The sequence below is a fragment of the Mauremys reevesii genome, linkage group 17 (genome assembly GCF_016161935.1).
Source record: "Mauremys reevesii isolate NIE-2019 linkage group 17, ASM1616193v1, whole genome shotgun sequence".
Taxonomy (NCBI): Eukaryota; Metazoa; Chordata; order Testudines; family Geoemydidae; genus Mauremys; species Mauremys reevesii.
In genome coordinates, this window is record NC_052639.1 from 5,465,883 (window position 1) to 5,493,504 (window position 27,622).

Sequence of the window (27,622 nt, forward strand, 5' to 3'; positions counted from 1 at the left end):
GGGCGAGAATGCTGGTCCACTGCTCCAGGGGCCATGCCTCACGCTGTGCAGTCCTTTCAAAAGAGAGGAGATATGCCTCTATGTCATCGTCTGCCGTCATCTTTGGCAGACAACTGGTGGCCCTCAGGGTTCGTGTCCCATTGGACCCCCGGGCCTGGGTGGTGAGGCTCTTCAGCTGGTCCACAACCTCGTGCAGGAGGGCTCGATCTTGGGTCGCCTGGCTCATTAATAATTGGTTGGTTTCCTGCTGTAACCTCATGGACTCCTGTTGCGCCATCGCCTGTGCCCGGGTTGCCTCCTGCTGGGCCGCTGTGGCTTGCACCAGTGCTCTTACCACCTCCTCCATGGTGGTACAAACAAAAAACCCACAACCAAAAACCCTAGTGCACTTTTTTTTTTGTTGTTTAGTAAAACCTCTTTGTTCCACCACGCTGTGAACAATCATGATCCCACTTCTCACACCAGTTGTGGCAGAGCTCTGACCTTGCCCTGTGGGTCCTGTGCTTCTAGGCGGTTTATGTTAGCCTCAGTGGCTCACTGTGACCCTCCACATAGCCCTTCTCTCTCTAGGGCCAGGCTTACAGTCTACTGAGCCCTTTTCATCACAGGCCTGCAAGGAGGTTGGGGAGAGAACTCCCACGGTCTCTGTTGTCCCTGGGGGTTTATTTCAGAACAGTTTAGCCTCCTGTCCTGACACGGGCCTGACTTCCCCTCCCAGGAGCTGTTCCTGTAGTGGTGGGTTGGGGGGAACCCGGGCCCGCCCTCTACTCCGGGTTCCGGACCAGGGACCCTAATGGTAGCAGCTGTTGGCAGCCAACCTTTCACTGCCAGAGTTGCTACATTTCCCTGGGCCACTTCCCCACAGTTCGCCTGCTTCTCCCTTCTTCACCCTTACCTTAGGGCTCCCTTAACGATGGTTTGAGGGTGTCTTCAGTAACCAGACCTTCAGCCGCACTTCCTCTCCTCTGGCTCCCTGGCTCTCCCCTGCCTGATTGGAGTGAGCCCTTTTATAGCATCAGAGGGGCCTTAATTAGAGTCAGGTGGTCACATTAGCTTACTGGCCTCACCTGACTCTTTGCAGGTTAATTAGAGTCAGGTGTTCTCATTAGCCTGGAGCAGCCCATGCTCTGGTCAGTCAGGGAACAGAAAACTGTTAATCCAGTGGCCAGTATATCTGCCTTCTGCTATTCTGCTGTACCCAACTGGCCTGGGTCTATCACACTATGAACTCAGAGTTCCTGTGTTCTTAGGCCTTGTCTACACTGGCAAGTTTCTGCACAGTAAAGCAGCTTTCTGTGGTGTAACTCCCGAGGTGTACACACTGCCAAGCCACTTCGTGTGCAGAAACTCCTCAGTTGCAGCGTTGCAAAAAAACCCACCTGCGCTGCATTGCCAGTGTAAACACATCAATTGCTTTCAGCGCTGTAATTGGCCTCCGGAAGTGTCCCATAATCCCTCAAGTGGCCTGGAGACATGCACCTCTCTCCTTTCAAAGCTCCCTTTCTGACAGCCCTTGCGTGCTGTGCTGATCTGCTCTGGGACACAAAGCAAACCATTATTGTGGAATGCTCCTGCTGTTGAACACAGAGGCAGGCGTGTGTGGTACAAGACAGCATGCTGACACACTGTCTCCCCCCCATACACACACACACACTCCCTGTCACACACTCTTGCCCATCCACTTCAGTTGAAAAGCAGTTGGCAATGTAGTAGGATGCCCATGGAACAATGGGACTAAGAAACCTGCATAATGTGATGCTGTGCCTGCCCCTTGAGGCATTGCAAACCCTTCCCAAAGCACCCTGTGGCCAGTTGCTACCACAGTGCACTGCTCTCTTTGCCGTTGCAAGAGCTGCTAACGTGGATGCGCTCCACCGTCACAAGGAGGACAGCGTGCACACGCAACAGCAGTTTAATTCCAGCGCTTTAATAAAAATAAAACTTTGTAGTGTAGACATACCCTTACTGTGACATTGTGGAGCCAATAAAAGAATTTAATATGGAGAAATCAGATAAAATGGGGAAATTCCATAGCATTTCAATTCAGTTTTCCTCTATCTGGAGAGTGAGGTGGAGTTGTAGACAAAAATACATTGTGAACTCAGAGCTATTGGGAAAGGTTCCCCTCCAAGACTGTCCCCTGCTACTCCTCTATTTTTAGCGCACTAGCTCGATAAGAGCTAGCATGAGAGCTGGGAATCACACCCCTAGCTCCAAGTACTGACTCAGCCTTAGAGTGAACTCCACCTGTGCAGAAATGGAATGACTCGTCCAATCTGCTGGGATCCATTTCAGTGGTGCTGCATCCTGCTCCCGTCACCTCCAGGTACTAATCCCCCTGGAATGCAGGGTCACCTGCCCGGCAGGTGAGCATTCCTGCATTCCAAGGGGATGATCTCCTTCTCCTCTTCCTCTGTCCAGCCACAACAAAAGAATGGGAGCAAGGGCAGTGACTGAAATCTTCTTAGCCAGAGAGTGAAGAGTGCAGTCTGCTCCACCAGACCAGGGGCACTCATCTTCACTCCCTGGGGACTTTCAGAACAGCAGCAATCCCATCGTGATTCTCCTGCTGACCCAAGTTCCCTGGAGAATGAAGAGGCAGCCTCAGAGTCTCCCTGCAGCACTCGGTGGGTTGGGAGGGGGCAGGATTAAAGACCAGGACCACCAAAAAGGTAGGAGGCTCCAGTTACTGGCACACTCCGCTTAAAGGGCCCTCACATTCACGAGCACATATGCAGGCAACTATCCGCACTGAAGCGCTTATCCAGGTGAGCAGGGGTCTCAGTGAGGCCCACAATTCACTATAATCCAATTCTTCGGTAGGAAGAGAATTCCATGAACCCCACCTCTGTGCCCATTCAGGTCTGCCCTAGAAAGGTTCCCCTCCAAGACTGGCCCCTGCAAGTGGCAGCATCTCTGAGCTAGTGGGCTCCATGATCTGCAGTCAGAACAGAGCTGTGTAGGGGCCACGGAGAACTACAGGCTACTCAATCATGTGCTATGTGCTTTGGGGAGTATGCATCCTGCACCTTAAATTGTGACGCTGAAGCTCCAGCTGCAAGACAGGTGAAGCAGAAAACAGAGCACAAGGCGTGGTCACTTTTGAAACAATCTGTGATATCATGCCAAAGGAGCAGCAGGAAACCCCGTAAGGAGGTGGCAGGCCACGCTCCACTGAACGCACCAATAGCAAAGAAAAAGTCCAATTAGCTGTGCCAGACTCCTGCTCTTGGAAGGGGTGGGGAGGGGAGCTGCTGGGAGAGCACAGAGACAAACCTAATGCAGCTGCCAAGTGGGGTAGGAAGCAACTCCTGGCAGAGAACCTGACTCTTCCCCTGCTCCACCCACTCAGCACTGCAGGGTGCTGCATGGCCTATGGACATCCCCTAGCCAGCTCAGCTCCAACTGGCAACAGCACCCCACACAAAACACTACTGTGTAGATTTGCAGAATGGTGCTGCACCACTGACGCCCTAGGGAAATCTACCACCTCCCTGCAAAGGAAATTTACTCCTCTCTTGAGATACTGCCTGACCTGCTCAGCACTTCTCTTAGCATCACCTTTCAAACCCAAAGGGACAGCTGCAGCTGGGGATGGAAGACCCCCATTACTACTAGACAAATTAGAGGATTGGGCCAAAAGAAATCTGATGAGGTTCAACAAGGACAAGTGCAGAGTCCTGCACTTAGGATGGAAGAATCCCATTCACTGTTACAGACTAGGGACCGAATGGCTGGGCAGCAGTTCTGCAGAAAAAGACCTAGGGGTTACAGTGGATGAGACGCTTGATATGAGTTGACAGTGTGCTCTTGTTGCCAAGAAGGCTAATGGCATTTTGGGCTGTATAAGTAAGGGCATTGCCAGCAGATCAAGGGACATGATCATTCCCCTCTATTTAACATTGGTGAGGCCTCATAGAATCATAGATTATTAGGGTTAGAAGGGACCTCAGGAGATCACTTAGTCCAACCCCCTGCTCAAAGCAGGACCAATCCCCAAATGGCCCCCCTCCAGGATTGAACTCACAACCCTGGGTTTAGCAGGCCAATGCTCAAACCACTGAGCTATCCTCATCTCATCTGGAGAACTGTGTCTAGTTTTGGGCCCCACACTACAAGAAGGATGTGGAAAAATTGGAGAGTCCAGTGGAGGGCAACAAAAATGATTAGGGGGCTGGAGCACATGACTTATGAGGAGAGGCTGAGGGAACTGGGATTGTTTAGTCTGCAGAAGAAAAGAATGAGGAGGGATTTGAGAGCTGCTTTCAACTACCTGAAAGGGGGTTCCAACAGGGGAGGCTCTAGACATTTTGCTGCCCCAAGCACGGCATCATGCCACGGGGGGCGCTCTGCCGCTCGCCGGTCCCGCGGCTCCGGTGGACCTCCCGCAGGCATGCTGCCGAAGGCACCCTGCCTGCCGCCCTCCCGGCGACCGGCAGAGTGCCCCCCGCGGCATGCCGCCCCAAGCACGCGCTTGGCGTGCTGGGGCCTGGAGCCACCCCTGGGTTCCAAAGAGGATGGATCTAGACTGTTCTCAGTGGTACCAGATGGCAGAACAAGGAGCAATGGTCTCAAGTTGCAGTAGGGGAGGTTTAGGTTGGATATTAGGAAAAACTGTTTCACTAGGAGGGTGGTGAAGCACTGGAACGGGTTCCCTAGGGAGTTGGTGGAATCTCCTTCCTTAGAGGTTTTTAAGGTCAGGCTTGACAAAGCCCTGGCTGGGATGATTTAGTTGGGTGGGAGCCTGCCTTAGCCCTGCTGTGCACCACTGTCACCCCGGAGCTGCTCAAGGTAAGTGACACCGGGCCAGAGGCCAAACCCCTCCTGTACCCCAACCCCCTGCCCTGAGTCCCTTCCTGTACTCTGCACCCCAACCCCCTGCCCTTAGCCCCCTCCTACACTCTGCACCCCCTCCCGCACCCCAACCCTCTGCCTGAGCCCTACATTCATGGCCCTGCATGCAATTTCCCCACTCAGATGTGGCCCTGGGGCAAAAAAGTTTGCCCACCCCGTCATAGACTCTTGGTACTGGAATCGCATCTCCACCTCTTTTATGGAGTACTTTGCAGCATCTCCCAATGGCTGAATGAGAATGCAGTGTTTTCTTTTTACAAGTAGCATCTTATTAACAAACTGGAGTTATAAAGTTACAAACCCTGTGCTAACTGTGAATTTTTCCCTCAGGACAAAGCCATGAGATGAAAGTCTGAGTGACAGGGTCAATTTGTCTTGGTGTTGACTTCTCCTTAAGGTTGCTGATTCCTCTCTCCTTCCCCTGCTCCCTCTGCACCTCCCCAAGCCATAGTAAGTCCTCTCTTGTAGCTATAACAGGGCTTTGAAATGCCGTTTGACTGAAGATCATAGAATCATAGAATCTCAGGGTTGGAAGGGACCTCAGGAGGTCATCTAGTCCAACCCCCTGCTCAAAGCAGGACCAACCCCAACTAAATCATCCCAGCCAGGGCTTTGTCAAGCCTGACCTTAAAAACCTCTAAGGAAGGAGATTCCACCACCTCCTAGGGAACCCATTCCAGTGCTTCACCACTCTCATTTGGAGTACTGTGTCCAGTTTTGGGCCCCACACTACAAGAAGGATGTGGAAAAATTGGAAAAAGAGTCCAGTGGAGGGCAACAAAAATGATTAGGGGGCTGGAGCACATGACTTATGAGGAGCGGCTGAGGGAACTGGGATTGTTTAGTCTGCAGAAGAGAATAATGACGGGAAATTTGATAGCTGCTTTCAACTACCTGAAAGGAAGTTCCAAAGAGGATGGATCTAGACTGTTCTCAATGGTAGCAGATGACAGAACAAGGAGTAGTGGTCTCAAGTTGCAGTGGGAGAGGTTTAGGTTGGATATTAGGAAAAACTTTTTCACTAGGAGGGTGGTGAAACATTGGAATGGGTTACCTAGGGAGGTGGTTTTTAAGGTCAGGCTTGACAAAGCCCTGGCTGGGATGATTTAGTTGGCGTTGGTCCTGCTTTGAGCAGGGGGTTGGACTAGATACCTCCTGAGGTCCCTTCCAACCCTAATCTTCTATGATTCTAAGGCAGCTTACGTTGATCTAACACTGTAAGCATTTACACTAAAATGAGGCTCCCACCGATGTAACTTGCCCACGACATCAATTTAACTCCACCTCCGCGAGAGGCGTAGTGCTCAAGTCGATGTAGTTAGGTCACCGCACTGCATGGCTTACACTGACTGCCTTTCAGAAGTGCCCCCACACCGACAGTTAAAGCGGTGCAAGCGCTCCTGGTGAGGACATGTACCGCCACCACAGGGAGCATAGTGTGAGCATGCAAAAGCAGTTTGATTACTTAGGTCAACTACATTTTGTAGTGTAGCCTTGCCTTACAGTGCTGCAGCTTAGCACAAGGGACGGTAGCTCTGTCTGTGGGAGAGCGTCTTCCTGCCAACAAAGCGCTGTCCACACCGGTGCTTTTCATCAGCAAAACTTTTGATGGTCGGGGTATGTTTTTTCAAAAGTTTTACCAACGAAAGTGCAGTGCAGACAAAGCCTGAGTGAAGATGCTGCCTGCGCCGACAGGAGAGCTTCTCCTGTCAGTGTAGGTACGCCCCCTGAGGTGGTAGCTATGTCGACACAGCGCTGTCTATGCCAGGGTTAAATGGGTATAACTTGGTCACTCCTGAGTGCAGCTATGCCGACATAAGTTTGTAGTGTAGACAAGGGCTAAGTCTATTTAGCTTATTGAAGAGAAGATGAAGAGGGGACTCGATCGCAGTCTATAAGTACCACACAGGGAGCTTTCTGATGCTAGTAGGTTCTTTAACAAAGTCACAAGCTCTAGTGGTCAGTAGTTAAGAATTAGAAAAACAATTTTTAACAGTGAGGGTAACTAACTATTTGAACAGACTATTGAGATATGTGGTAGATTCTCCATCACTTGGAGTCATTAAATCAAGGCTGGATGCTTTTCTAAAAGATATGCTCTAGTTATCAGGTTTGATGCAGTGGATGAATTTCTAAGACCCGAATTATGCATCTGCAAACCATACAGGGAGAGAAGAGACATGGAGCTGAATTCAGTGACAACAGAGGAGAGGAGCTAGGAGAGACCGGAGAGCCAACAGTGGTTGGAGGAGAGGAGCTAGGGGAGGTTTGGAAGCTGTCAGTGGCACCCAGAGGACAAACCTGGGTATCAGTGGCATTCAGGACAGTTAGTCTAATCAAGACGGTCAACAAAATTAACTTGCTAATTTTAAGCTCTTTAGAGCAGGGACCACGTCTGTCTCTGTGTTCGTGCAGCACCTATCTCAATGGGACCCTGATCCTGAACTGGACCGTGAGGCATTACTGCAATATAAGTAATGAACAACAACAGATGGACCCAACTGACTAAAAGTTTACACAAGGGAGATACCAGCTCCACGCAAACCAAACACAACAGACATGGGCGCCAACTTATATGGGCTTGTGGGGCTAAAGCCCCAGGAATATTGACAATCAGGGGCTCTGCTCCACCAATATTTGGAGCTAGGTTTCTCCCCTGCTTGGAGCGCAGGGGAGTCAGAGGGCTCTGGGCTGCCTGCAACCGCGGGGAGCCCAGAGCCCTTTAAATCCCAGCCGCGGCCGGGAGTCAGAGGGCTCTGCGCTGCCGGCAGCCGGGGAGCCCAGAGCCCTTTGAATCCCTGCCGCGGCCGGGAATCAGAGGGCTCTGGGCTGCCTGCAACCGCGGGGAGCCCAGAGCCCTTTAAATGCCAGCCGCGGCCGGGAGTCAGAGGGCTCTGGGCTGCTGGGATTTAAAGGGCTCAGGGCTCCCCGTGGCTGCCAGTAGCCCAGAGCTCTTTGAATCCCAGCCCCTGGCCGCTGATTGCCCCCTCCCCAGACCCCTGTCCCAACTGCCCCCCAGGACCCCCACCCCCTATCTAAGCACCATTGGTCCTTGTCCCCCGATTACCCTCTCCCGAGACCCCTGCCCCTAACTGCCCCTTGGGACCCCAGCCCCTATCTTAGCCTCCCTTCTCCTTGTCCCCAACTGCCCCCTCCTGAGACCCCACCCCACTTCCCCCCAGGACCCCACCCCTACCTGTCCCCTGATAAACCTCCTGGACTCCCATGCCTATCCAATTGCTGCCTATCCCTGACTGCCCCTCCGAACCTCTGCCCCATCCAACCCCTGCTCCTTGTCCCTTGACTGCCCCCCGGAACCCCCTACCCCTTCTCCAACCCCCAAACCACTTACTGTGCCACTCAGACCAGCGTGTCTGGCTCCCTGCAGCTCCAGACAGTTGCTGCCATGCTCCCCCATGGAGCCCACAGCCCTCTCCCACCCCCAGCACCTGCCTTCCAGATTTGAACACCTCAAAATTCAGGACTGCTCAAGCTCGGTTTGGGCAGCTTTTACTTCATTTCTCCCAAATCAGTTTCCCCTGCAAGGTGCCAACTGAAGGTGTTGGAGAACAGAGAGATAGGGTGGCCTCCTAATGCCTGGAAAAGAGACACAGGCCAGAGGAGGGAGTGTCAGTGCCTGTGCGGACTTCTGGGAAGTGCATGGTGTGGAAGGGGATGCTGTGATGCTTTGGAACAACTCCATACAAAGCCAGTCAGGACTCTGGGGGAGCCTCCTCTCTCTGAGCAGACTGTTTCCAGGGCAAGAAGCTTACACCTTCCTGGGTCTGACCTCGGAGCATTCAGCATGCCCTTCCACACCCTGCGCTTTCTGCAGCGAGTCTGCCCAGGCAGATCCTGGGGCAACCAGAGGTCCCTGCACCCCAACTCTGCAGTCAGATGTGACTCTCAGCCAGACAGTAAAACAGAAGGTTTATTAGATGACGGGAACACAGTTTAAACAGAGCTTGTTGGTACAGAAAACAGAACCTCTCTCTCAGGTCCATCTTGGGGGGTGGGGAGCCCAGAACCAAGTTCTGGGTCTCTCCCCATTTCCCCAGCCAGCTCCAAACTGACACTTCCTCCTCTGGCCTCTGTGTCTCTTCCGGACAAGGAGGCCACCTGATCTCTTTGTCCCCAACACCTTCAGTTGGCATCTTGCAGGGGAAACTGAGGCACCCACACAGTATTCAGAGAAAATATTAAGAACATTCCCACTTCATCACAACAGGTGCAACAAAATATAATACTGTATATTGAAGTAGGCAAGTGCTGCTTCTGACTTTCCACTTTTAATTGACCCTTGTAATCTTGTGGCGCTGACGCGTTGTAGCTTCATTTTATATCGGCTTACAGGGCGGGAGCGGGGGGGGCCCACCATTTTGGGCCCCACCAAAAATTATACAAACCTGCCGCCTATGACAACAGAAGAATCTGCCCGGGGCTCTTTGCCAGCTGTACCAGGAAAGCCCTGAGACTGGATTCAAGTCCGCAAGGTGGTTGGTGGGGTAAGAAGGAGTGGCTTGGATTCAGAGTGATTAGCAGGTGCACTCTTCAGCAGTGATTCTCCTTTTCCACAGCTGGATCCCCACAACAGCCAACACCTAACTGAGAGCCAGGCAGCACCACCTCTCCTTGGACAAGCTGGGAAAGGCGGGAGGGCCACGAGTTCTTAAGGTTTGTTGACAGGGCCAATGACCTGCAGAAATGCCACTCGGGCAACTCAAAGTGTGGTTCCAAAACTAAACAGCTGAGACTTAATGAGGAAGCAAAGGCGGCCCTGGGGTGCCCAGGCAGCCCCGAGCCCAGCTCCCTGCAGCATGGGGGGGTGGGGTGTCCAGGGCACCCCCGAGCCCAGCTCCTTGCAGCATGGGGGGGGGGTCCGGGGCAGCCCCGAGCCCAGCTCCCCGCAGCACGGGGGGTCCGGGGCAACCCCGAGCCCAGCTCCCTGCAGCATGGGGGGGTGGGGTGGGGGCAGGGCACCCGAGCCCAGCTCCCGCAGCACGGGGCAGGGCACCCCGAGCCCAGCTCCCGCAGCATGGGGTGGGGTCCGGGCACCCGAGCCCAGCTCCCCGCAGCACGGGGTCCGGGCACCCCGAGCCCAGCTCCCGCAGCACGGGGTCCGGGCACCCGAGCCCAGCTCCCGCAGCACGGGGGTCCGGGCACCCGAGCCCAGCTCCCGCAGCACGGGGGTCCGGGGCACCCCCGAGCCCAGCTCCCCGCAGCACGGGGGGGGGGTCCGGGGCAGCCCAGCGCCCCGCAGCGCCGGGGCGGGGGGGGGGTCCGGGGCCGCCCCGAGCCCAGCTCCCCGCGGCACGGGGGGGAGGGGGGATCTGGGGCAGCCCCAGCCCAGCTCCCGCAGCAAGGGGTCCGGGCAGCCCGAGCCCAGCTCCCGCAGCACGGGGTGTCCGGGCAGCCCCGAGCCCAGCTCCCGCAGCACGGGGTGTCCGGGCAGCCCGAGCCCAGCTCCCCGCAGCACGGGGGTGTCCGGGCAGCCCGAGCCCAGCTCCCGCAGCACGGGGTGTCCGGGGCAGCCCGAGCCCAGCTCCCGCAGCACGGGGTCCGGGGCAGCCCTGAGCCCAGCTCCCGCAGCACGGGGTCCGGGCAGCCCGAGCCCAGCTCCCGCAGCACGGGGTGTCCGGGCAGCCCCGAGCCCAGCTCCCGCAGCACGGGTGGGAGGGGATCCAGGGCAGCCCCGAGCCCAGCTCCCGCAGCACGGGGTCCGGGCAGCCCCGAGCCCAGCTCCCCGCAGCACGGGGTGTCCGGGGCAGCCCTGAGCCCAGCTCCCGCAGCACGGGGTGTCCGGGCAGCCCTGAGCCCAGCTCCCGCAGCACGGGGTCCGGGCAGCCCTGAGCCCAGCTCCCGCAGCACGGGGTCCGGGGCAGCCCTGAGCCCAGCTCCCGCAGCACGGGGGTCCGGGGCAGCCCCGCGCCCAGCTCCCCGCAGCACGGGGGGGGGGGTGTCCGGGGCAGCCCCGAGCCCAGCGCCCCGCAGCACGGGGGGGGGTCCGGGGCAGCCCCGAGCCCAGCTCCCCGCAGCCCGGGGGTGTCAGGGCAGCCCTGAGCCCAGCTCCCGCAGCACGGGGTGTCAGGGCAGCCCTGAGCCCAGCTCCCGCAGCACGGGGTCAGGGCAGCCCTGAGCCCAGCTCCCTGCAGCACGGGGGTCCAGGGCAGCCCTGAGCCCAGCTCCCCGCAGCACGGGGGTCCAGGGCACCCCCGAGCCCAGCTCCCCGCAGCACGGGGGGGGGGTCCGGGGCAGCCCAGCGCCCCGCAGCGCCGGGGCGGGGGTCCGGCTCTGCCTCCCATGGGGCCCAGGAGACCCAGCGGGGCAGCCCCGGTGCCCGCTGCCAGGGGACCGGCCCCAGCTCCTCACACAGACCCCGGGCCACCTCCTGAGCGGGGGGGGGGTCTATGGGGCGGGGGACTGCGAGGGGCGGGGCGGGCGCGCGCTCACCTGCTCCGCGGCCCCAAGGCTCCGGCCGGGAACCCGGAAGCGCAGGCGCTGCCGAGCGCGCGCCCGCCCGCCCGCGTGACCCGAGTGGGCCGAGGGGCGGGGCGGTGGCTCCGGCTGGGGCTGCGCTGGGTTGCGCAGGGGACGGCGCGGGGCGGGAGCTCGGTCCGGGCGGCCATGGAGACTCTGCCCAGCGGGCTGGTACGTCAACACCTCCCTTCTGCAACCCGGACATGGGCGGGGCGAGTGTCGCTAGACAGGGCGGGGAGCTGGCTGGGGGGCGGGCCGGGCCGGCTTTAGGCCAGTTCAGCCAATTCCCCTGGATCGGGCCCCGCGCCCAAGCCCCACGATGGCGTATGGGCAAGGGCTGGTGCACGGTACCGGCGTGGCCTGACTTCCCCAGGGGGCCATTTAAAGGGTCTGGGGCTCCCAGCCGGGGCTGGAGCCCCAGGCCCTTTAAATTGCCACCAGAGCCCCCCTGCGGGAGCCCTGGGGTAGCAGGGGGCTCTGGGGACTATTTAAAAAGTCCGGGGCTCCCGTTGCCTCTACCGCCCCGGCCCTTTAAATAGCCGCTGGAGCCCTGCCGCTTCCCTAGGGCTCTGGGGTGCTTCTACCACCCCAGCCCTTTAAATAGCCACAGGAGCCTTGGGGAAGCAGCTATTTACAGGGCCCTGCTGCACGCTCTGCCCTGACTCCAGCCCTGCTCCCCCGCCCCTCCCTCACCAGCCCTGCACCCCCTACCCTGCCTGCACCAGCCCTGCACCCTGCCCTGTCTCCAGCCAACCCCTGCCGCACTCCCTGCCTGAAGCCAGCCAGCCCCGCACCCCTTGCCCCGCCTGCAGCCAGCCCCTGCCTCCAGCCAGCCCCATGTCCACTGGTGCCCTGCAGTTCCCAGGGCAGTGACCCTCCACATCTGCTTCAATGAGGGGGGGAGGGAGTAGCTGGGACCCACACATGTGCACACCCTAGGGTGACCAGATTGCAAGTGTGAAAAATTGGGATGGGGGTGGGGGGTAATAGGATCCTATATAAGAAAAAGACCCAAAAATCAGGACTGTCCCTATAAAATTGAGACATCTGGTCACCCTAGCACACCCCCAGGGAGTGGCGGACCCACACGTGTGAAACGGAGCTAATTAATAACCGATCAACAGCATATGTGATACAATGTACATAATATATAATTTTATTATTTATATAGTTATGGAAAGTAAATAATACATGGAAGAAAGGAAAGGCTTTTTTTTACGTTTTTTTTTTTTGTCAGTCATCCCTGCCAGGGCCCCGCTGAAAATGTTTGAAATGGGCCCCGCACTTCCTAAAGCCAGCCCTGGGGGCAGGTTTGTATAATTTTTGGTGTTGCCCAGAACGGGTCCAAGTCCTGCAACCCCCCCCCCCCCGCCTGCAGGGTTTGGGAGGGAGTTTGGGTGCAGGAGGGGGCTTGGCTGGGGCAGAGTGTTGGGGTGTAGGAGGGGTGCGGGGTGGGCTCTGGGCTGAGGCAGGGGGTATAGGAGGAGATGTGGGCTCTGGGAGGGAGTTTGGGTGTGGGGTGCAGGCTCTGGGCTTGGGCCAGGGGTTGGGGTGCAGGAGGGGCTGAGGGGTGTGGCCTGCACACCCCTCTGACAGTGTCTCCTAGGCGGGAGTTGCAGAGGGTCTCCGTGCGCCGCTGCCTGCAGGCACTGCCCCCACTGCTCCCATTGGCCACAGTTCCAATGGCAGAGTTGGCGCTTGGGGCGGGGGCAGCACGTAGAGACACCGCAGGGTGTGCCAGCTGCTTCCGGGAGTGGCATGCCACGTAGAGCGAGGGCGGGGAGGAAGCTGCTTTAGCCCTGCTGCGCTGCCGGTGGTGGTGGCAGGGTTGGGGACGCTCCGGAGGAGGCGCGTGGGGGCAGAAGTTGAGGCTGGGGGAGAGACTCAGCCCTGAACATTGTGCTTTGCCATAGAAAATGTTAAATTCCTTTGAAAAATCAGAGGAGGTGACTTAAGTTGGAAATCCAGTCCTGGAGGCACCCAAAAGTAGCGGCACTAACAATGGTGTGGTGATCAAATGGGGCTTTTCCATCCAAATTTTTATTTAGTAAATTGCCATTTCGCATTCTCCTTTGTTGTGGTTGTTCAGCCAGTTGTCAGACCCAATGTCACTGCTTGTCCCTGAAGCTATAGGTATGTGTGACGCAGACGTGCCCAGGCAGGTATGGTCCTGTGTGTGACCAACCATCTGCTCAGTATTTCACCAAAGGAGGCCATGGTAGCTCGGTCAAAAACAAAGAACGAGCTGATTGTCGTGGTTATTGGGAGAGGTTTTGATGGGAAATAATTTAAGAAATATGTAAAATATAGAATATTAGGTTTCAAAACTATTAAAGTGAGACTTGTCACCAAAGGCAAGGTGCGGTCTCAGGACTAATTCAATCAACGCTGAGAAGAATGGACGTCCATGGAGCCAGCCACGTTTGCTATCTGAACCAGGTGTAGGCTTGGGGATTTACAAAGACAAAAGAACCCCAAGGAAAGTCTCTGAAATAGGGGCCTCTGGCTGGGTAAGAGACAGTGGTCTGTAATTGTATAAGAGATGAAGAAAGAACACAGATTATTATCCGTTACTGAGGAGAAACTCTGCCAGTGGCAGTGTCTCATGAAAGGTAGATGCCAGCATTCTAGACTGAACTGGGACTGACCATTGGGTGAGGACGAGACCTTATTAGACCGGAAAGTAACTTTTTAATAAGCATAGGCTATAGATTGCATGTTATGTTTTGCTTTCACCTGTAACTACACCTTCCAAACCCTTACATTTGCTTTTATTTGAATCTCAGCCCCACACTGTAAAATAAACTTCAGTTTGTTTTTCTCTGTAGATGTGTCTACGGGCCTTGTGCTAAAGAGTGTTAAAGTGAAGTGAAACCAGTGAGCTGGGGTGGACTGCTTCCATGGAGCCAGCGGATCGGTGTACATTGCAGGTGTCCAGTAGCTAAGGGACCAGGCACTCAACTGTAGCAAAGTGGTATGTGTGGCCGGCATTGGGAGAGGGTGGGGCTTGTGTTTCCAGCAAGCAGTGGTTGGGGAGGGTCTCCCTTGGGGGATAGAGGCCAGGCTCATTCCTGCTGTGAGCAGGTGGTGGTGACACACCCTAGACACCTAGGGTAATCCCCAAAAGTGTCACCAGATGGTTGCAGTAAAACCTAGAGATGGCACCTATCAGTCACTCACCTTATTTAACCCTCCCCAGCTGCTTGCTCCATTAGCCTTGAATGTTACAGGGTTGGGACTCCATTCAGCCCTGGTCACGGTGCTTCCCAGAACATCTGCCTGGAACATCTCCATGCAGTGACACATGGTGGCATAACCGCTGCTTCATGGGCAGGCCTCGGAGTTAGCCAACGTGGTGCTCAAAGGGCATGAGCCTGGCCAGGGAGCAGGCGTGACCAGGATGTGGTGATTTAGCATATCCCCTGCGAGGGCTCCTACTTTAAAGCTGAGCCCTTGCAAACTGCCTGCTTGTCCCAGGGGCTGAGTGGGTTCACTCCCTCCGCTCTCAAATGGAGGCGCTATTTGCAAGCCCTGTGCTAGGAGAGAATCGAGCCCTGTTCTCTCATGGCTAGTAAGCCCCTGTGTATAGGGGGTGGGCCTGTAAGAAGGGGCAGCGCAGCGGCAGGTCCTCCAGAGGAATGCCATGGGCTGGGGGGATCGCATGCTGGGGTAGGAGCTCTGCTTCCCTTTCACAGAGCACAGCATGTGCTCAGGTTAGTGGCCTAGTACAGAGGTGGGGAGTGCAGAGGCATTTCTCTGCCCCCATCAGGAGAGGCTAGAGCTCCTGGCAGCATAGTTTAACAGAGCTCCTGTGCCCCCAACCACAAGCACACTGAGCTCCCTTCCCCGTTCACTGGGGCAGGGCTGGGCACTGTACAGTTCCTCTGTCTCATTCCTAGGGATTGAATTCTCCATGGCTTTTCCAAAGCAATCAGGATTGGGTCGGTCAGGTTCATTAGCTAACTCCCCCCTTAACAGCAGGGAGGAAAGTGTCGCCTTGTGGTGACGGACACAGGAGATCTGGGTCCAGTTCCCAGCTTTATCACAGGCTCCTTGATTGGGGAAATCATTTCGTGTCTCGAGCCCTAGCTCCCCCTCTGTACCAAGGATGAGAACGTTACCTTCCCGCCCTTGAGAGGAGCAATCCACTAATGCTTGTGAGGCACTCTGGCACTACAGTGCTACTATGCAGCCAGGCGCAGGGAGTTTTATAGGATCATAGTTTCTAAATTGCCCTTTGTGTTTCCTCAAAACACCTATTTTGACCGGGCCTCCAAGAATCTCAGCTTAGCCAGACCTCTCTTCTTCTTGGCCAGACCTTTCTTCTTGTGAATGACCAATTTCAAGCCAGTGCAGCCTCCCAGACATTTCAGTCGTCACTCATGGATTAATGAACCTGCTGTCTCTCTAGCTGGCTGACGTAGAGCAAGGCTGTGCTCAACTTGATGGCATTTCTCTGTCTGTTTGGACGTAATACAATCACGTTTGAACGCAGCATAGGCTCAACTCCAATATTTCAGGGTATCTATGGGCAGAACTCTATTCATTTTGGTGACAATTAGAAAACAGCGGAGTGAAAGGGGGGACCCTGGGGGCCCCTGGCAGCGGATTAGCAGACCCATTGCCTTTAGCCAGGGCTGTAATTCAGTACAGATCAAAGAACTGGATGATGGCAGCCATTAACACCTTCCAGCATACCCGAGCGCCCCCATCTCAGCTCTGCCCATTGTCCCAGTATGGTTAAAAGTGATGACATCTTAAATAATTTATCTCCCAGGCAGGAAGAAAAGAAATAATAATGGTGAGGGAGAACTGGGGAATGGAAAGGCCTGGCAGGGAAGGGGGATACAGAGAGCCTCTGGCATGGGGGGGAAGAAAGACCCTGGGAGGGAGGGAGGGAGAATGGGGGAGCACACAGAGTCTTTGGCATGGGGGGAGAGAAGGGGTGACCCTGGTAGGGGGGCACACAGAGCCACTGGCATGGGGGAATGGGGCAGTACACAAGAGTTCTGGCATGGAGGAAGAGAATGCAGGACCCTGGTATGAGGGGAATGGGGCACACATAGGGTATGTCTACACAGGGAAGAAGAATCCGCGGCTGACCCACATCAGCTGACTCGGGCTCACGGGGCTGTTTCATTGCTGTGTCGACTTTGTTCAGGCTGGAGCCCAAGCTCTGGGACCCTCCCAGCTCGCAGGGTTAGCACTAAGCCCACACTAGTTCTGGGAACAAGGATGCATTTTAATCATCAGTTCTGAAGGTGACAGAAGGGATGGCTTCCCGTTTTATCTATGTAACATAGAGCAACATTATAACTTTATACAGTACTCTTGATAGACAGTAGTATTCACAAAAATACAAGTTAGTAGCTTTCTTTGCTGGACGACCACTCATATTGTCTTCTAAATAGAAAAAACATGGAAAGATTTAAAAAGTTTCTGTCTAGCTACAAGAAAAGCTGGATTTTAATTTAATGCACAGCAATATTTTCTTCCTTCTATTACCTAAATATCAGAGTATGACATGGTGCTGCCACTACGGGAGACTAGAAACTGTTCAGCTCCCTTCTTCAAGTGTTGCCACTTCATCTGTACATGTATTTTATAATGATACTGATGTAAAATACAGCACTGCTCCTGGAGCTGAGTTCAGCTTTAGGAGCTCTCTCTACACAGGATCAAAGCTATGGAAGGGTCTGATTCAAAGACCAATGAGCTTTGGACCAGGACCTAAGGCCTTGATCCAGCAAAGTTGTGAGCTAAGGCCCAGATCCTCAAGGTATTTAGGACCTGGCTCTCCTGGGAGTTAGGCTCCTAAATATCTTTGAGGGCTTGGGCCTTCTAGTCTCACTGACTTCAGCAGTGCTACATAAGGGCTTTGCTGGTTGTATACACCACTGAGAGTAAAAAAGATCTCACAGGCCTCCGCCCTAGCCAGCCGAAAGCTCATATACATCTAGCAGCTCAGTGGCTTGTTCTCATCCTTGTAGAAGAGAAAGTCCCATGAAAACCCTTATTTGTTTACTGAGAAGCGGAGATGGAAGCTGAGCGCCATGGCAACAAGCCAGTTGTAATGACAATGGGTTATCCTCTGAAAAGGCCTAAAGCCCCTGTGCTCTGTCCCCACTCACAGGAGCAGCGGGGAGGAGCAGCAGCAGCAGCTCGGCATTATGCTCTTCCCTTCTCTCTAATCTCAGGGATGCCCCTGGTCCCACCACATGGGGCTGATGAGGAGCATGAGGGGTCGGCCTGAAGAGATGGCAGTTCTGTGTCGTGTTCTCTTGTCAAGCCCATGGGGACTCTGGATCACATGTGGAGAGAAGCACTGCGATATGGCTTTGAGGATGGGCAAAAGCAACTGCCCTTGCCCTATGGAGCTGTCCCAAAATGGGCATTCTCCCAGTGCATCATGGGACATCTCCAGGGATGATCTGATAGCAAGATAGCAAAGGGGAAGTCCCAGAGCCTCCTAGTCCCTGCATGGGTGGGGGGTGATGTGGCCCCAAAGCAGGAGCTCAAGAGGAAACGCAGTGATAACTCTAGGCAGTGCTAATATTCCCTGATTTACCTTACATCAGCCCTGTTGAAAATTTCTTCCTCATCCGAGGACTCTCTGTCATATAACTTCTGGGCCATGGATTTTTTACGTATAGAATCCAGTGGGAGATACATGTCTCTAAGCCAAAGCGGTTTCTCCATACTTGAAGACTCTGATACACCAGGGAGCTGGAAGACAGCACAGAGACGTTTATACGCTGCTGTAGTGTCAGCTACTGGCACAGTTGGTAAGTACAGTTATCTGGGCGCATTGAAGCTTCTGTGTGTGCTTACCGGATGAATCGCTTCAGAAGAGATTTTGCTATTTCTCTCTTGGGAGAGTTTCTGAAAGGCCCTTTTTAAAAAAGAAAATCAAGTAAAGCAAGTTAGTGATTCCTCCGAAATCTCGCTCCCCAGGCACTGTACTACGCTGCTCCAGCTGACACAGCACAGTGAGCCGTGGGTTTGGAAGGCAGCCAATTGTCGCTTAAACTGTTGTGACACTTTTGGACTTAATGGATCGGAAATAAAGGGGCTGCAAGGGAGATGGAAAGCTTCCGAGCATTTTTGTCCCTGAATAATTCCCTCTTTTTAGTGCTTTTACAAACAAGGTTCACCGTGGTGCAGCTTCACGTGGCCCTGTCCTGCCAATACGAAAACATCCACTCTTACTGGTAATCTTTCATCCTGAATCGAAAAGACGAACAGCCAAAGCACAGTACAAAGACAGGGCACAACAGCAACACACCTCCTGTGCCCACGCAGGGGAGCACCGTAGTGCAGGAGGAGATACAGCCTTGTCAGGCAGTGCTTTCCCCCTGTGTAAGTGGGACTAATGTCACTGGCACTACACTGGGGGAATGCAGCAGAGAAGCAAGGCCCAGTTGGTGCGAGAACGCCCTTGCGCAGTGACCTGCCAACATGGGGCTCCCAGGCCATCAGCTTTGGATGTGACCCAGAGTGTCTGTTCCCATGGCAGTGTGTAGCTGCCTCGTTTGTTATCAATAATTGTGAGTATTACCGCAGTGCCTGGGACCCCAGCTGCGATCAGGGCCTGTGATAAATAAAGGGGGTGAGTAGCTCCCTTTTATGGACACCCAGCCTGCCAGTTAGCTATAAAATCCCTGTTAGTAGCTGTTCTCTACTTGCTTTATCTGTAAAGGGTTAAAAAAGCCCATAGGTAAAAGGAAGGGAGGGAGCACCTGACCAAAAGAGCCAATGGGAAGGCTAGAACTTTTTAAAATTGGGAAAAACCTTCCCCTTTGTCTGTCTGTTGCTCTCCCGAGAGAGGAGATACAGCAGCAATACTGTAAGAAGCTGTAAACCAGGTATGAAAAATCATCAAATCAGACCTAGGATTTACTTATCTGAACCTCAGATATGTAAGTAAATCAGGGAATGTCTGGGAAGACACAAATAGGTTTATCTCTTTTATTTCTTTATGGTTTGTGGACTCCTCTGTGCTAACCCCAGGTGCTTTTGTTTTGCTTGTAACCATTAAGCTGGACCTCAAGAAAACCATTCTTGATGCTTCATTATTATATTTGCTCTTTTAAAATCTAGCAATAGCCAAAGTTCCAAATGTATTTTCTTTCTTTTTGTTTTTAATAAAATTTACCTTTTTTAAGAACAGGATTGGGTTTTTGTGTCCTAAGAGGGTTGTGCATATGTTGTTTAATTAATCAGAGAATATCAGGGTTGGAAGGGACCTCAGGAGGTATCTAGTCCAACCCCCTGCTCAAAGCAGGGCCAATCCCCAACTAAATCATCCCAGCCAAGGCTTTATCAAGCCTGACCTTAAAAACCTCGAAGGAAGGAGATTCCACCACCTCCCTAGGGAACCCATTCCAGTGCTTTACCACTCTCCTAGTGAAAAAGTTTTTCCTAATATCCAACCTAAACCTTCCCTACTGCAACTTGAGACCATTATTCCTTGTTCTGAGAACAGTCTAGATCCATCCTCTTTGGAACCCCCTTTCAGGTAGTTGAAAGCAGCTATCAAATCCCTCCTCATTCTTCTCTTCTGCAGACTAAACAATCCCAGTTCCCTCAGCCTCTTCTCATATATTGTGTTCCAGCCCCCTAATCATTTTTGTTGCCCTCCACTGGACTCTTTCCAATTTTTCCACATCCTTCTTGTAGTGTGGGGCCCAAATCTGGACACAGTACTCCAGATGCTGAATAGAGGGGAATGATAATTTCCCTTGATCTGCTGGCAATGCTCCTATTTATACAGCCCAAAATGCCGTTAGCCTTCTTGGCAACAAGGGCACACTGTTGACTCATATCCAGCTTCTGTAACCCCTAGGTCTTTTTCTGCAGAACTGCTGCCCAGCCATTCGGTCCCTAGTCTGTAGCAGTGCATGGGATTCTTCTGTCCTAAGTGCAGGACTCTGCACTTGTCCTTGTTGAACCTCATCAGATTTCTTTTGGCTCAACCGTCTATTTTGTCTAGGTCCCTCTATATCCTATCCCTACCCTCCAGCGTATCTACCACTCCTCCCAGTTTAGTGTCATCTGCAAACTTGCTGAGGGTGCAGTCCACGCCATCCTCCAGATCCTTAATGAAGATATTGAACAAAACCCAGCCCCAGGATCGACCATTGGGGCACTCTGCTTGATACCGGCTGCCAACTAGACATGGAGCCATTGGTCACAAGCTGGTGGCAACAGCTGATTTCCTTTGTTTTCTTTCTCAGCTCTTCCTTGGGGGCGTGGGGGGGGGTGTATGAAAGGGCTTGATGGTACCCCACAGGGAGGAATTCCCAGGTGCACCTTCCTGGGTTCCAAAGGTGGTTGGTTTTGTTTTGGTTTTTTTTTTTGCACTTGGGTGGTGGCAGCATCCACCCTCTAAGGTCAGAGAGAAACTGTAACCTTGGCAGTTTAATACACGCCTGGAGTGGCCAGTATTAATTTTTAGAATCCTTGCAAGCCCCACTTCTGCACTCGACGTGCCAGAGTGGGGAATCAGCCCTGATAGGCCCCACTGCACTGGGCTCTGCACACACACACAGCATAAGGGACTGCCCAGCACCGAAAGTGCTAGCCATCGGAACAGGCACATGCCATGAGCTGGGGAGAAGGCCAGATGCCAAGCAGTGCGACCAGTGGCATGACTGGCAAATGGCAAGGTAGGGCCACCAATAACTTTAAATAAAGGTTTGGGTGGGTTGTGCTGGAAGGGGATGAGCTCACAGAGAGACAAAGGACAGGGAGAAGGCAGTGAGGATGAAGGTGATGTGAGGGAGGGGGGTAGCAGGAGGACTTCTTGCACTTCCCCGCAGAGAGCAATTTGCCATGGGGAAGATCAGCAGCCCTGAGCCCCTTCTCCCGCCTTATAGAGAAATGGTTACCCCCTTGTTGGGGCTGGGAGGCAGGTGAAAAGAAGGGCAGAGAAATGGAGGGAAACTGAGGTGGGGCAAAAAGTGGGAGTAAGAAGGTGGGGGCAGATAGAAAGGGGAAGTAGAAATGGCAGGGCCAAGAATGGGTGGTGGAGGGCGGAAATGGGAAGAACAGAGTTGGAGGGGCAGATGGGGAAACTTGAAGATGGTTCAGCTCTTGGGCTGAGAGACAGAGGTTGGTGCCTTGGTGTCGGGAGTTGGGCATGTAGGAGGAAGAGAGCAAGAGGATGGGTCGGGGAAACAGGCCTGCCATCTAGCCCGCAGTCCAGGGAATGGAAGATGCAATGGTCCCGCCCCCTGGGCAGAGCAAAGCAGCAGATGAGTCCACACCCGTGTGCTTTCCGAAGGGCTCGGGTAGGCAGCTCTGTCTTGTGAACATGGAACACGAGGCTCAGAGTCCCGTGCTTGCCAGCAGTGCCCCAGGCAGAAGCATTGCTAGGATTAAGTGGATGCAATGGCAAGACTAGGATCCTCCACAGATGCCTGAGGAAGAGAGTCATAGGTGCTATAGGCCTGCTGTGCCCATGTGACCCCAGTTATGTCCAACAGGGCACAAGCAGACAGGCTCAGAGAATCCCTTCTTCCAAGCCCCCTAGATTTCAGTGCTGCACAGCAGAGAGGAGCAACATCTCCTACAGCCCCTGCAATGAATGATGCTAAAACAATCAAGTCAACGAACCTGACCTTCCTTTCATGCTGCTCTGGAGGAGGAGTGCAAGTGGATGACTTCAGCTGTGTCCTCTCATGCACTTAAAGCAGAGAGGGACACTGCGGCAGGGGAAGCCTGGGTCTCTGAGCACTGATGAGCTGATAAGGGACACCCACAAAAATCCTGTCCTCTACCCGGTGGCAAACCCTGGGCCCTAGGAGAGTGTGTGCAATGGGAGGGGCACGGGAATCTGCTCATTCATTTAAATTAAAATGCTTCCATGACCTGATATGGAGGTGGTACCACTGAGCATCATGTCATGAGGGCATTTGCAGGAAAGACTTATTTTTTCCTGAATAAATATGGTAAATAACTGCACAGAGCTAATGAATCACAATAGGCATGTGAGCTACACTGGAGCCCCGGACAAACTGCTGCATTAGTATTGGCTAGCGGGGCCTGGGAAGAGACAGAGGCGATAAATTGTTACAGCAAATGGCATAGCTGTCACATGTGATTAATTAATCAATTACTGTGGAGAAGAGCAGCTTGCAAGCTGCTGCTGAGAGGTTTGCAGAGGTCTAAGCTTATTAGTCAGCAGTTGGGATCGCTCACTCTTTGGAGTGTCTTCTCTGTGTTTGCTAAAAGTGAAGCATTTTTTTTTAAATATCCGAGTGGGTGCCTTGTGATTCTCCAACATGCAATATTTGAAAGGTTTGGAACAGTCTAAGATTAGGCATTGTCTAAATGAGAGAAAACAGCTGTCTGTGTTACACAACACTGGCAGGGGAAAAGAGAACAATTACCATTTTGACTGTGGTTTGTTATCATGTGTTGATTGAGAAGATGCTGCAGATCTTTGGGAACAAATCTGCTTAAGAAGAAAAAAATGACATAAACAACAGCTGCCAGGCATTTTCTTTCTGTATGCTGTACAAAAGAGACACCAAAATACTGGTTAGTAAATAGGAGCTAAACAAAAATTTTCTGTCCAAACAATTTTTCACTGGAAAAATTGTTCTTTGACTAAACAAAATGTTTCACAAAAAGTGTTTGCTGCAGAAAAGTTAGATTTTTCTTTGAAAAACCTAAAAGTGAAATATTTTGATTTGAAAATGCTGCCACACTGCCAGGGGCGGCTCCAGGCCCCAGCACACCAAGTGCGTGCTTGTGGCGGCAAGCCGCGGGGGGTGCTCTGCTGGCGCCGCGAGGGCAGCAGGCAGGCTGCCCTCGGCGGCTTGCCTGTGGAGGGTCCGCTGGTCCCGCGGCTTCGGAGGACCTCCCGCGGGACCAGCAGACCCTCCACAGGCAAGCCGCAGAAGGCAGCCTGCCTGCCGTGCCTGGGGCGGCAAAATTCCTAGAGCCGCCCCTTCACACTGCCTTGTGATAGTTTTAGTTAGGTTGCCTCATGTCGCTAGTCTTCTCAATGGGCTGGTCTCACTAGCTGAACTACATGTCCCATGATGCACTGTGGCCAGAAACTCACATGATGCATCACTTCCTCATTCCAAGAGGAGAGATCAGAGTGCATCATGGGAAATATAGTCCAACCAGGAGTCGAGTCTATAGAAGAGAATGAAAACAAGAGGGAGGAGCCACTACCATCTAGAGCTGGCCACTTTGGTGAAATATCCTTTCATTAAAGCTGAATCCTATCATTTTCATGAAATGTCTGCCTGAAAAGTTTTTGGGTTGAGCAAGACAGACAAGTCCTTGCTCAACCTGATTTGAAGAAAGAACAGAATTGAACCCCTGCCTAGACCAGTAATCTAGCCACCAGGAATGAGAGAGAGAGACAGACACTCTTGGTTTTGTTCTAGCACAGGACACTTTACTGATATAACTAAGCAACAATGTGATGACATCAGAACACTGCTTGTGACGCAGCCCTGATCCTGCAGTCTTCACTCAGGCAAAACTGCCATTGACTTCAATGGACAGTTATTCCTGTCATTTTCTTGGAGGTACCCATCTGTCCCAATGATGGGTGCAATGTTACTATTGCTGTTATTTGCACTGCGGTAGTGCCTAGTGGCTCCACGGTCCTGTTGTGCTGGGTGCTGTCCAAACATCTACCGACAAGACAGTCTCTGCCCCAAATCAAAGTGTCCGAGAGGCACTGGCTGGACACAACACATGGAAGGGCGGATGTGAGATAATGAATGGTAACTGAGTGGGAGTTCTGCCTGAGTAAGGACTGCAGGGTTGAGTCCCCTTTGCACTGTGGTAATGTGCCTTCTTTCAGCTCCTCCCTTAGCACTTCTGAACTCAGGACCCCCGTGTGGGTGAAGTGGAAGAAGTGGGTGGGGTTATTAAATATTTCCTTCCCAAGGGAGGATTAGGCTATAGATGTGCTCTTTATGCGACAACACACTGGGGTGGCAGTCTAGTCCCAAATAACCACATTTGCCAACGACACAAAGGGCATGTCTACGCTGCAGCTGGGAGGTGTGTTTGCAGCACATGTAGATATACCTGAGCTAGCAATGGTTTAGCTGGATCAAAGCTAATTTGAGTAACAAAAGCAGTGCAGCCATGGCAGCATGGCCCCCCAATACATCCTAGCTAGAGCTAAGCTAGCTTGGGCATGTCTGTCAGTGCTGCAGCCATAGGCGCCAACTCCATGAGTGCTTCGCGGCTCAAGCACCCCTGGAAAAAAAATAGGGGGTGCTCAGCACCCATCAGCCACAGCTGTTCAGCGGGGCTGTGGATCAGCTGTTCGGTGGGATCATCGATCAGCTGTTCAGCCCCACCAATCAGCTGTTAGGCAGCGGGTGGGAGGTGTTTGGGGGAGGGTGGGCAGGGGGCAGAAAGGGACGGAGTGAGGGTAGGGCCTTGGGGAGGGGTCAGAGCAGGGGCAGGAAGAGGCAGAGTGAGGGCAGGGCCTCAGGGGAAGGGGTGGAGTGGGGGTGGAACACTGGAAAAATAAGTCAGTGCCTGAGGCTGCAGCCACATCCCCTGAGTGCTGCACAGACAGACCCCAGCAGGCAAGGCATAACTACTGACATATGGCTGCTCTGGCTGGTTTCTGGCAGTTTCTAAAACACTGTTCGAAGGGATCCTCCTACACAGTGCTGCGAGGATGACTGGAACAGTGGCCATGCAACAAATGGATTTTTTTGGCTTACCTCGATGAGACAAATCACTGCAATAATAATCATTATTACCACCGTCACCGATATCGCCAGCAGCAGCTTGTTGCCGTAGCTGTATTGGGGAGGCTCTGGGGATAACTACGAAACAAAAGACATTCAAACAATGGGAATGATAGTTGCTTCTGAGTTTTCTATTGTTCATTTCCAATGTATCATGTGGTGTTTACCTCCTCTGAATCTTTCTTGCTGGCTTTCCTCTGGTGGGTGCTCTCGTTGGGCGCGTTCCCGTTTTCCCAGAGGTACGTTCGCCACAAAGAGGAGGTTTCTTTGATATCTTCTCTCTCGCTGAACAGTTTCATGAGCAGGCCTGTCTTGGAGATGAGCTTTGCACAGGCCAGCTGCACCCTGGGCTCAGTGCAGTCCATTTTCAGGGTTCGGATCACATGGGAGATAAGGTTTCTCACAGCTTGGTTTGGGATGAGGGAGCGCAATCGATTATTCAGCTCAGCTTCAAACAGGTCTCCTTGAACAGAGTAATTATCCGGGGATGATGAACCACTAAGTGCATATGGAAAACCAGAGCTCTCTTTTTGATGCTTCCAGTGTGTTTCATTGGCTTGGTGTATGCTGGGTAAGATATCATCCAGCGAAGAGTCATTGTTTTCAGATGGGTTCTCCAAGACAGCATCAGTCAAAGCAGAACTCTTTCTATGTGATAACCTATTGATTACACCTTCTTTACTATTCATCCTGTGCTTTTGTTTTCTTTCCACTAGCATGTGGCTTACATCTGAATTCACTCGATGAAATGCCTTCTGGAAAAGATGATTATTTCTACTGAAATGTGGGCTCCCTTTCTGGCCATGTTTTCTGAAAATAAGAACTTTTTTAGGTTCTCTAAGGGGTGCATGCTTTGCCTTTAGAGTGTCCAGATCTTTCTTCCTACCAGTTTTATTGGCATGTTCCAAGAAAATAATGATTTTACCTGTTAAGTCATCAGAATTGTTTTCAACCTTAAATGAGACAGTCAAGTGAGAGGCCTGTGTGGGCAAGTGTGGAAGGGAACGTCTCCGGGAGGAGGGAATGGATATTTTGTGATGTCTGAAGACAGAAACTGTGCTAGAGGGATTTAAACTCCTAGCCACTTTCTTCCTGCTTTGTGCCACATGGTGCAAATTTAAGTCACTTTGCTTTTGCATCTGACTCTTAAATGCCTTCTTAGTTTCTCTTCTTTTTCTGCCAGAACAGCAAATTGTTCCTTTGCTTCTCTCTTCTTTAGCTTGCAGGGTCTCTCTTTTCATCTTTTTTGATTGTTTTTCCTTCCCTTCCCTTGTACATTTCATCATATAATCCACACATTCCTTTGTTCTCTCTGGAGTTTTCTTCCTTCCATGCGTGTTTCTGGATAAAACCTTGTCGCACTGCTCTGCAAGTTCCCTACAAATCCCTCCAGCTTTCAAATGTTCTCTCAGATGTCCAGGCATTGCTGGAATTTGCCACTCAGTTCTGTGTGCTTGGCTTTTGTGCGTGGCAGGAGTTGTCAGGAATGACTTGAGCACAGATTTGATCTTGTTTGAACCATTGCCATTTTCAGCATTGTATAATTTTTCTTGGAGCTCTGTTGCTAGCAAGTTTGCCAAAATATAGAGTTTCCTCAATTCACTTTCATTGGCCCAGTCCACATGCTGAAAGTCAGTCAATGTCAGCATATTGGACTGAGCAGCAGGAAGTTTGAAAAGGCCTGGGATAACTTTTCCTTTGTGTAAATTAAAATTAAACAGTTTAAAAAATGGCAAGACTGTCAGTCCTACATTGTTTATTTCTCCCTTCTTGGTCAGGTGTTTGAAGAAAAGGTAATTTACTCCAGGAAGAAGATCTACTGACTTATTAAGATCCATATCACTCTTAGGGTGATACTGGCTATCTGCAAGCATCATGATTTCAGTATCACTGTTGGTGAGTAAAGGTTCCTCAGGCTCAAGATTTAACACGATGCTGGCATTCAGTTTCCGGGACTGTAACACTTTCATTAATTCCTCTTGCATCTTTTCTAAAGGTTCTTCAGGAACTGTTCAAAAAACAAGAGCGCAAATTTGTATCTCTCTATGTCAAGAAGAGATTGCTTCAAAAATATGGGGTCACAGGGTTACCTTAACCCACAGACACAGTGTAACAACCCAGTGGAAATGTGTGCTAAAGAGAAACCCCTTTTGAAATGTATAGTAGAGAAGATAGAGAGGGAAAAAGACTTGTTAGAACAACCAGTCCCGCCTTTGGAGCCATTAGTTTTGGCTCTGCCCCCATTAGTTTTAAATGTCCAATTGTCCAAGCTTTCCTTGGGAGAGTTTTCCACAGCCTAAGACATCTCACTCTCTGGTTGGTTCTCTTCCATGGCTACATCTCATTGCCCTTTGTGACACCCTTAGCTAAGTGTAAATATATTTTTTCACTCTTGCCAAACTCAGAATCAGCTGAATAAAATGAACTCAAATTAAAAACCAGCCAAAAAAACGCAAATCCTGTAAAGCAAGACGAAGCATGGAATCAGACCAGCCGAATGAGGATGAAATATTGGTCACCACTCTATTATCCTAACTTGAGCAGTCACT

At 52.5% G+C, this 27,622-nt stretch overlaps 2 protein-coding genes and 1 long non-coding RNA gene across 10 annotated transcripts in view; 1 reads left to right on the forward strand and 2 right to left on the reverse strand.

The window, feature by feature from the left end:
- Nucleotides 1-11,427, reverse strand: part of PLEKHM1 (pleckstrin homology and RUN domain containing M1) — a 57,128-nt gene extending 45,701 nt beyond the window's left edge. Inside the window, exon 1 of one of the 4 annotated variants that reach the window (XM_039504154.1) lies at nt 11,305-11,427. The gene's annotated coding sequence lies outside the window, so the exon portion shown is untranslated. Of the gene's footprint in view, nt 1-1,379; nt 1,458-9,260; nt 9,563-11,304 lie in introns of those variants that run through there. The other 3 variants (XM_039504157.1, XM_039504155.1, XM_039504156.1) reach the window with 3 other exon arrangements.
- LOC120385061 overlaps nt 11,418-27,622 on the forward strand; it is a 32,366-nt gene continuing 16,161 nt past the window's right edge. Inside the window, exons 1-3 of one of the 2 annotated variants that reach the window (XR_005589242.1) lie at nt 11,418-11,502; nt 14,160-14,305; nt 17,985-18,116. This is a non-coding gene — a long non-coding RNA (uncharacterized LOC120385061). The remainder of the gene's footprint in view (nt 11,503-14,159; nt 14,306-17,984; nt 18,117-27,622) is intronic. The other variant, XR_005589241.1, reaches the window with a different exon arrangement.
- LRRC37B (leucine rich repeat containing 37B) overlaps nt 16,553-27,622 on the reverse strand; it is a 56,410-nt gene continuing 45,340 nt past the window's right edge. For 2 of the 4 annotated variants that reach the window (XM_039504158.1, XM_039504161.1), the window contains 6 exons: nt 25,241-27,081; nt 25,047-25,151; nt 22,725-22,792; nt 18,163-18,223; nt 17,900-18,057; nt 16,553-16,734 (listed from right to left, as the gene is read on the reverse strand). In XM_039504158.1, the coding sequence (XP_039360092.1) occupies nt 16,695-16,734; nt 17,900-18,057; nt 18,163-18,223; nt 22,725-22,792; nt 25,047-25,151; nt 25,241-27,081 (2,273 nt within the window). In that variant the 3' untranslated portion in view covers nt 16,553-16,694. The remainder of the gene's footprint in view (nt 16,735-17,899; nt 18,058-18,162; nt 18,224-22,724; nt 22,793-25,046; nt 25,152-25,240; nt 27,082-27,622) is intronic. The other 2 variants (XM_039504160.1, XM_039504159.1) reach the window with 2 other exon arrangements.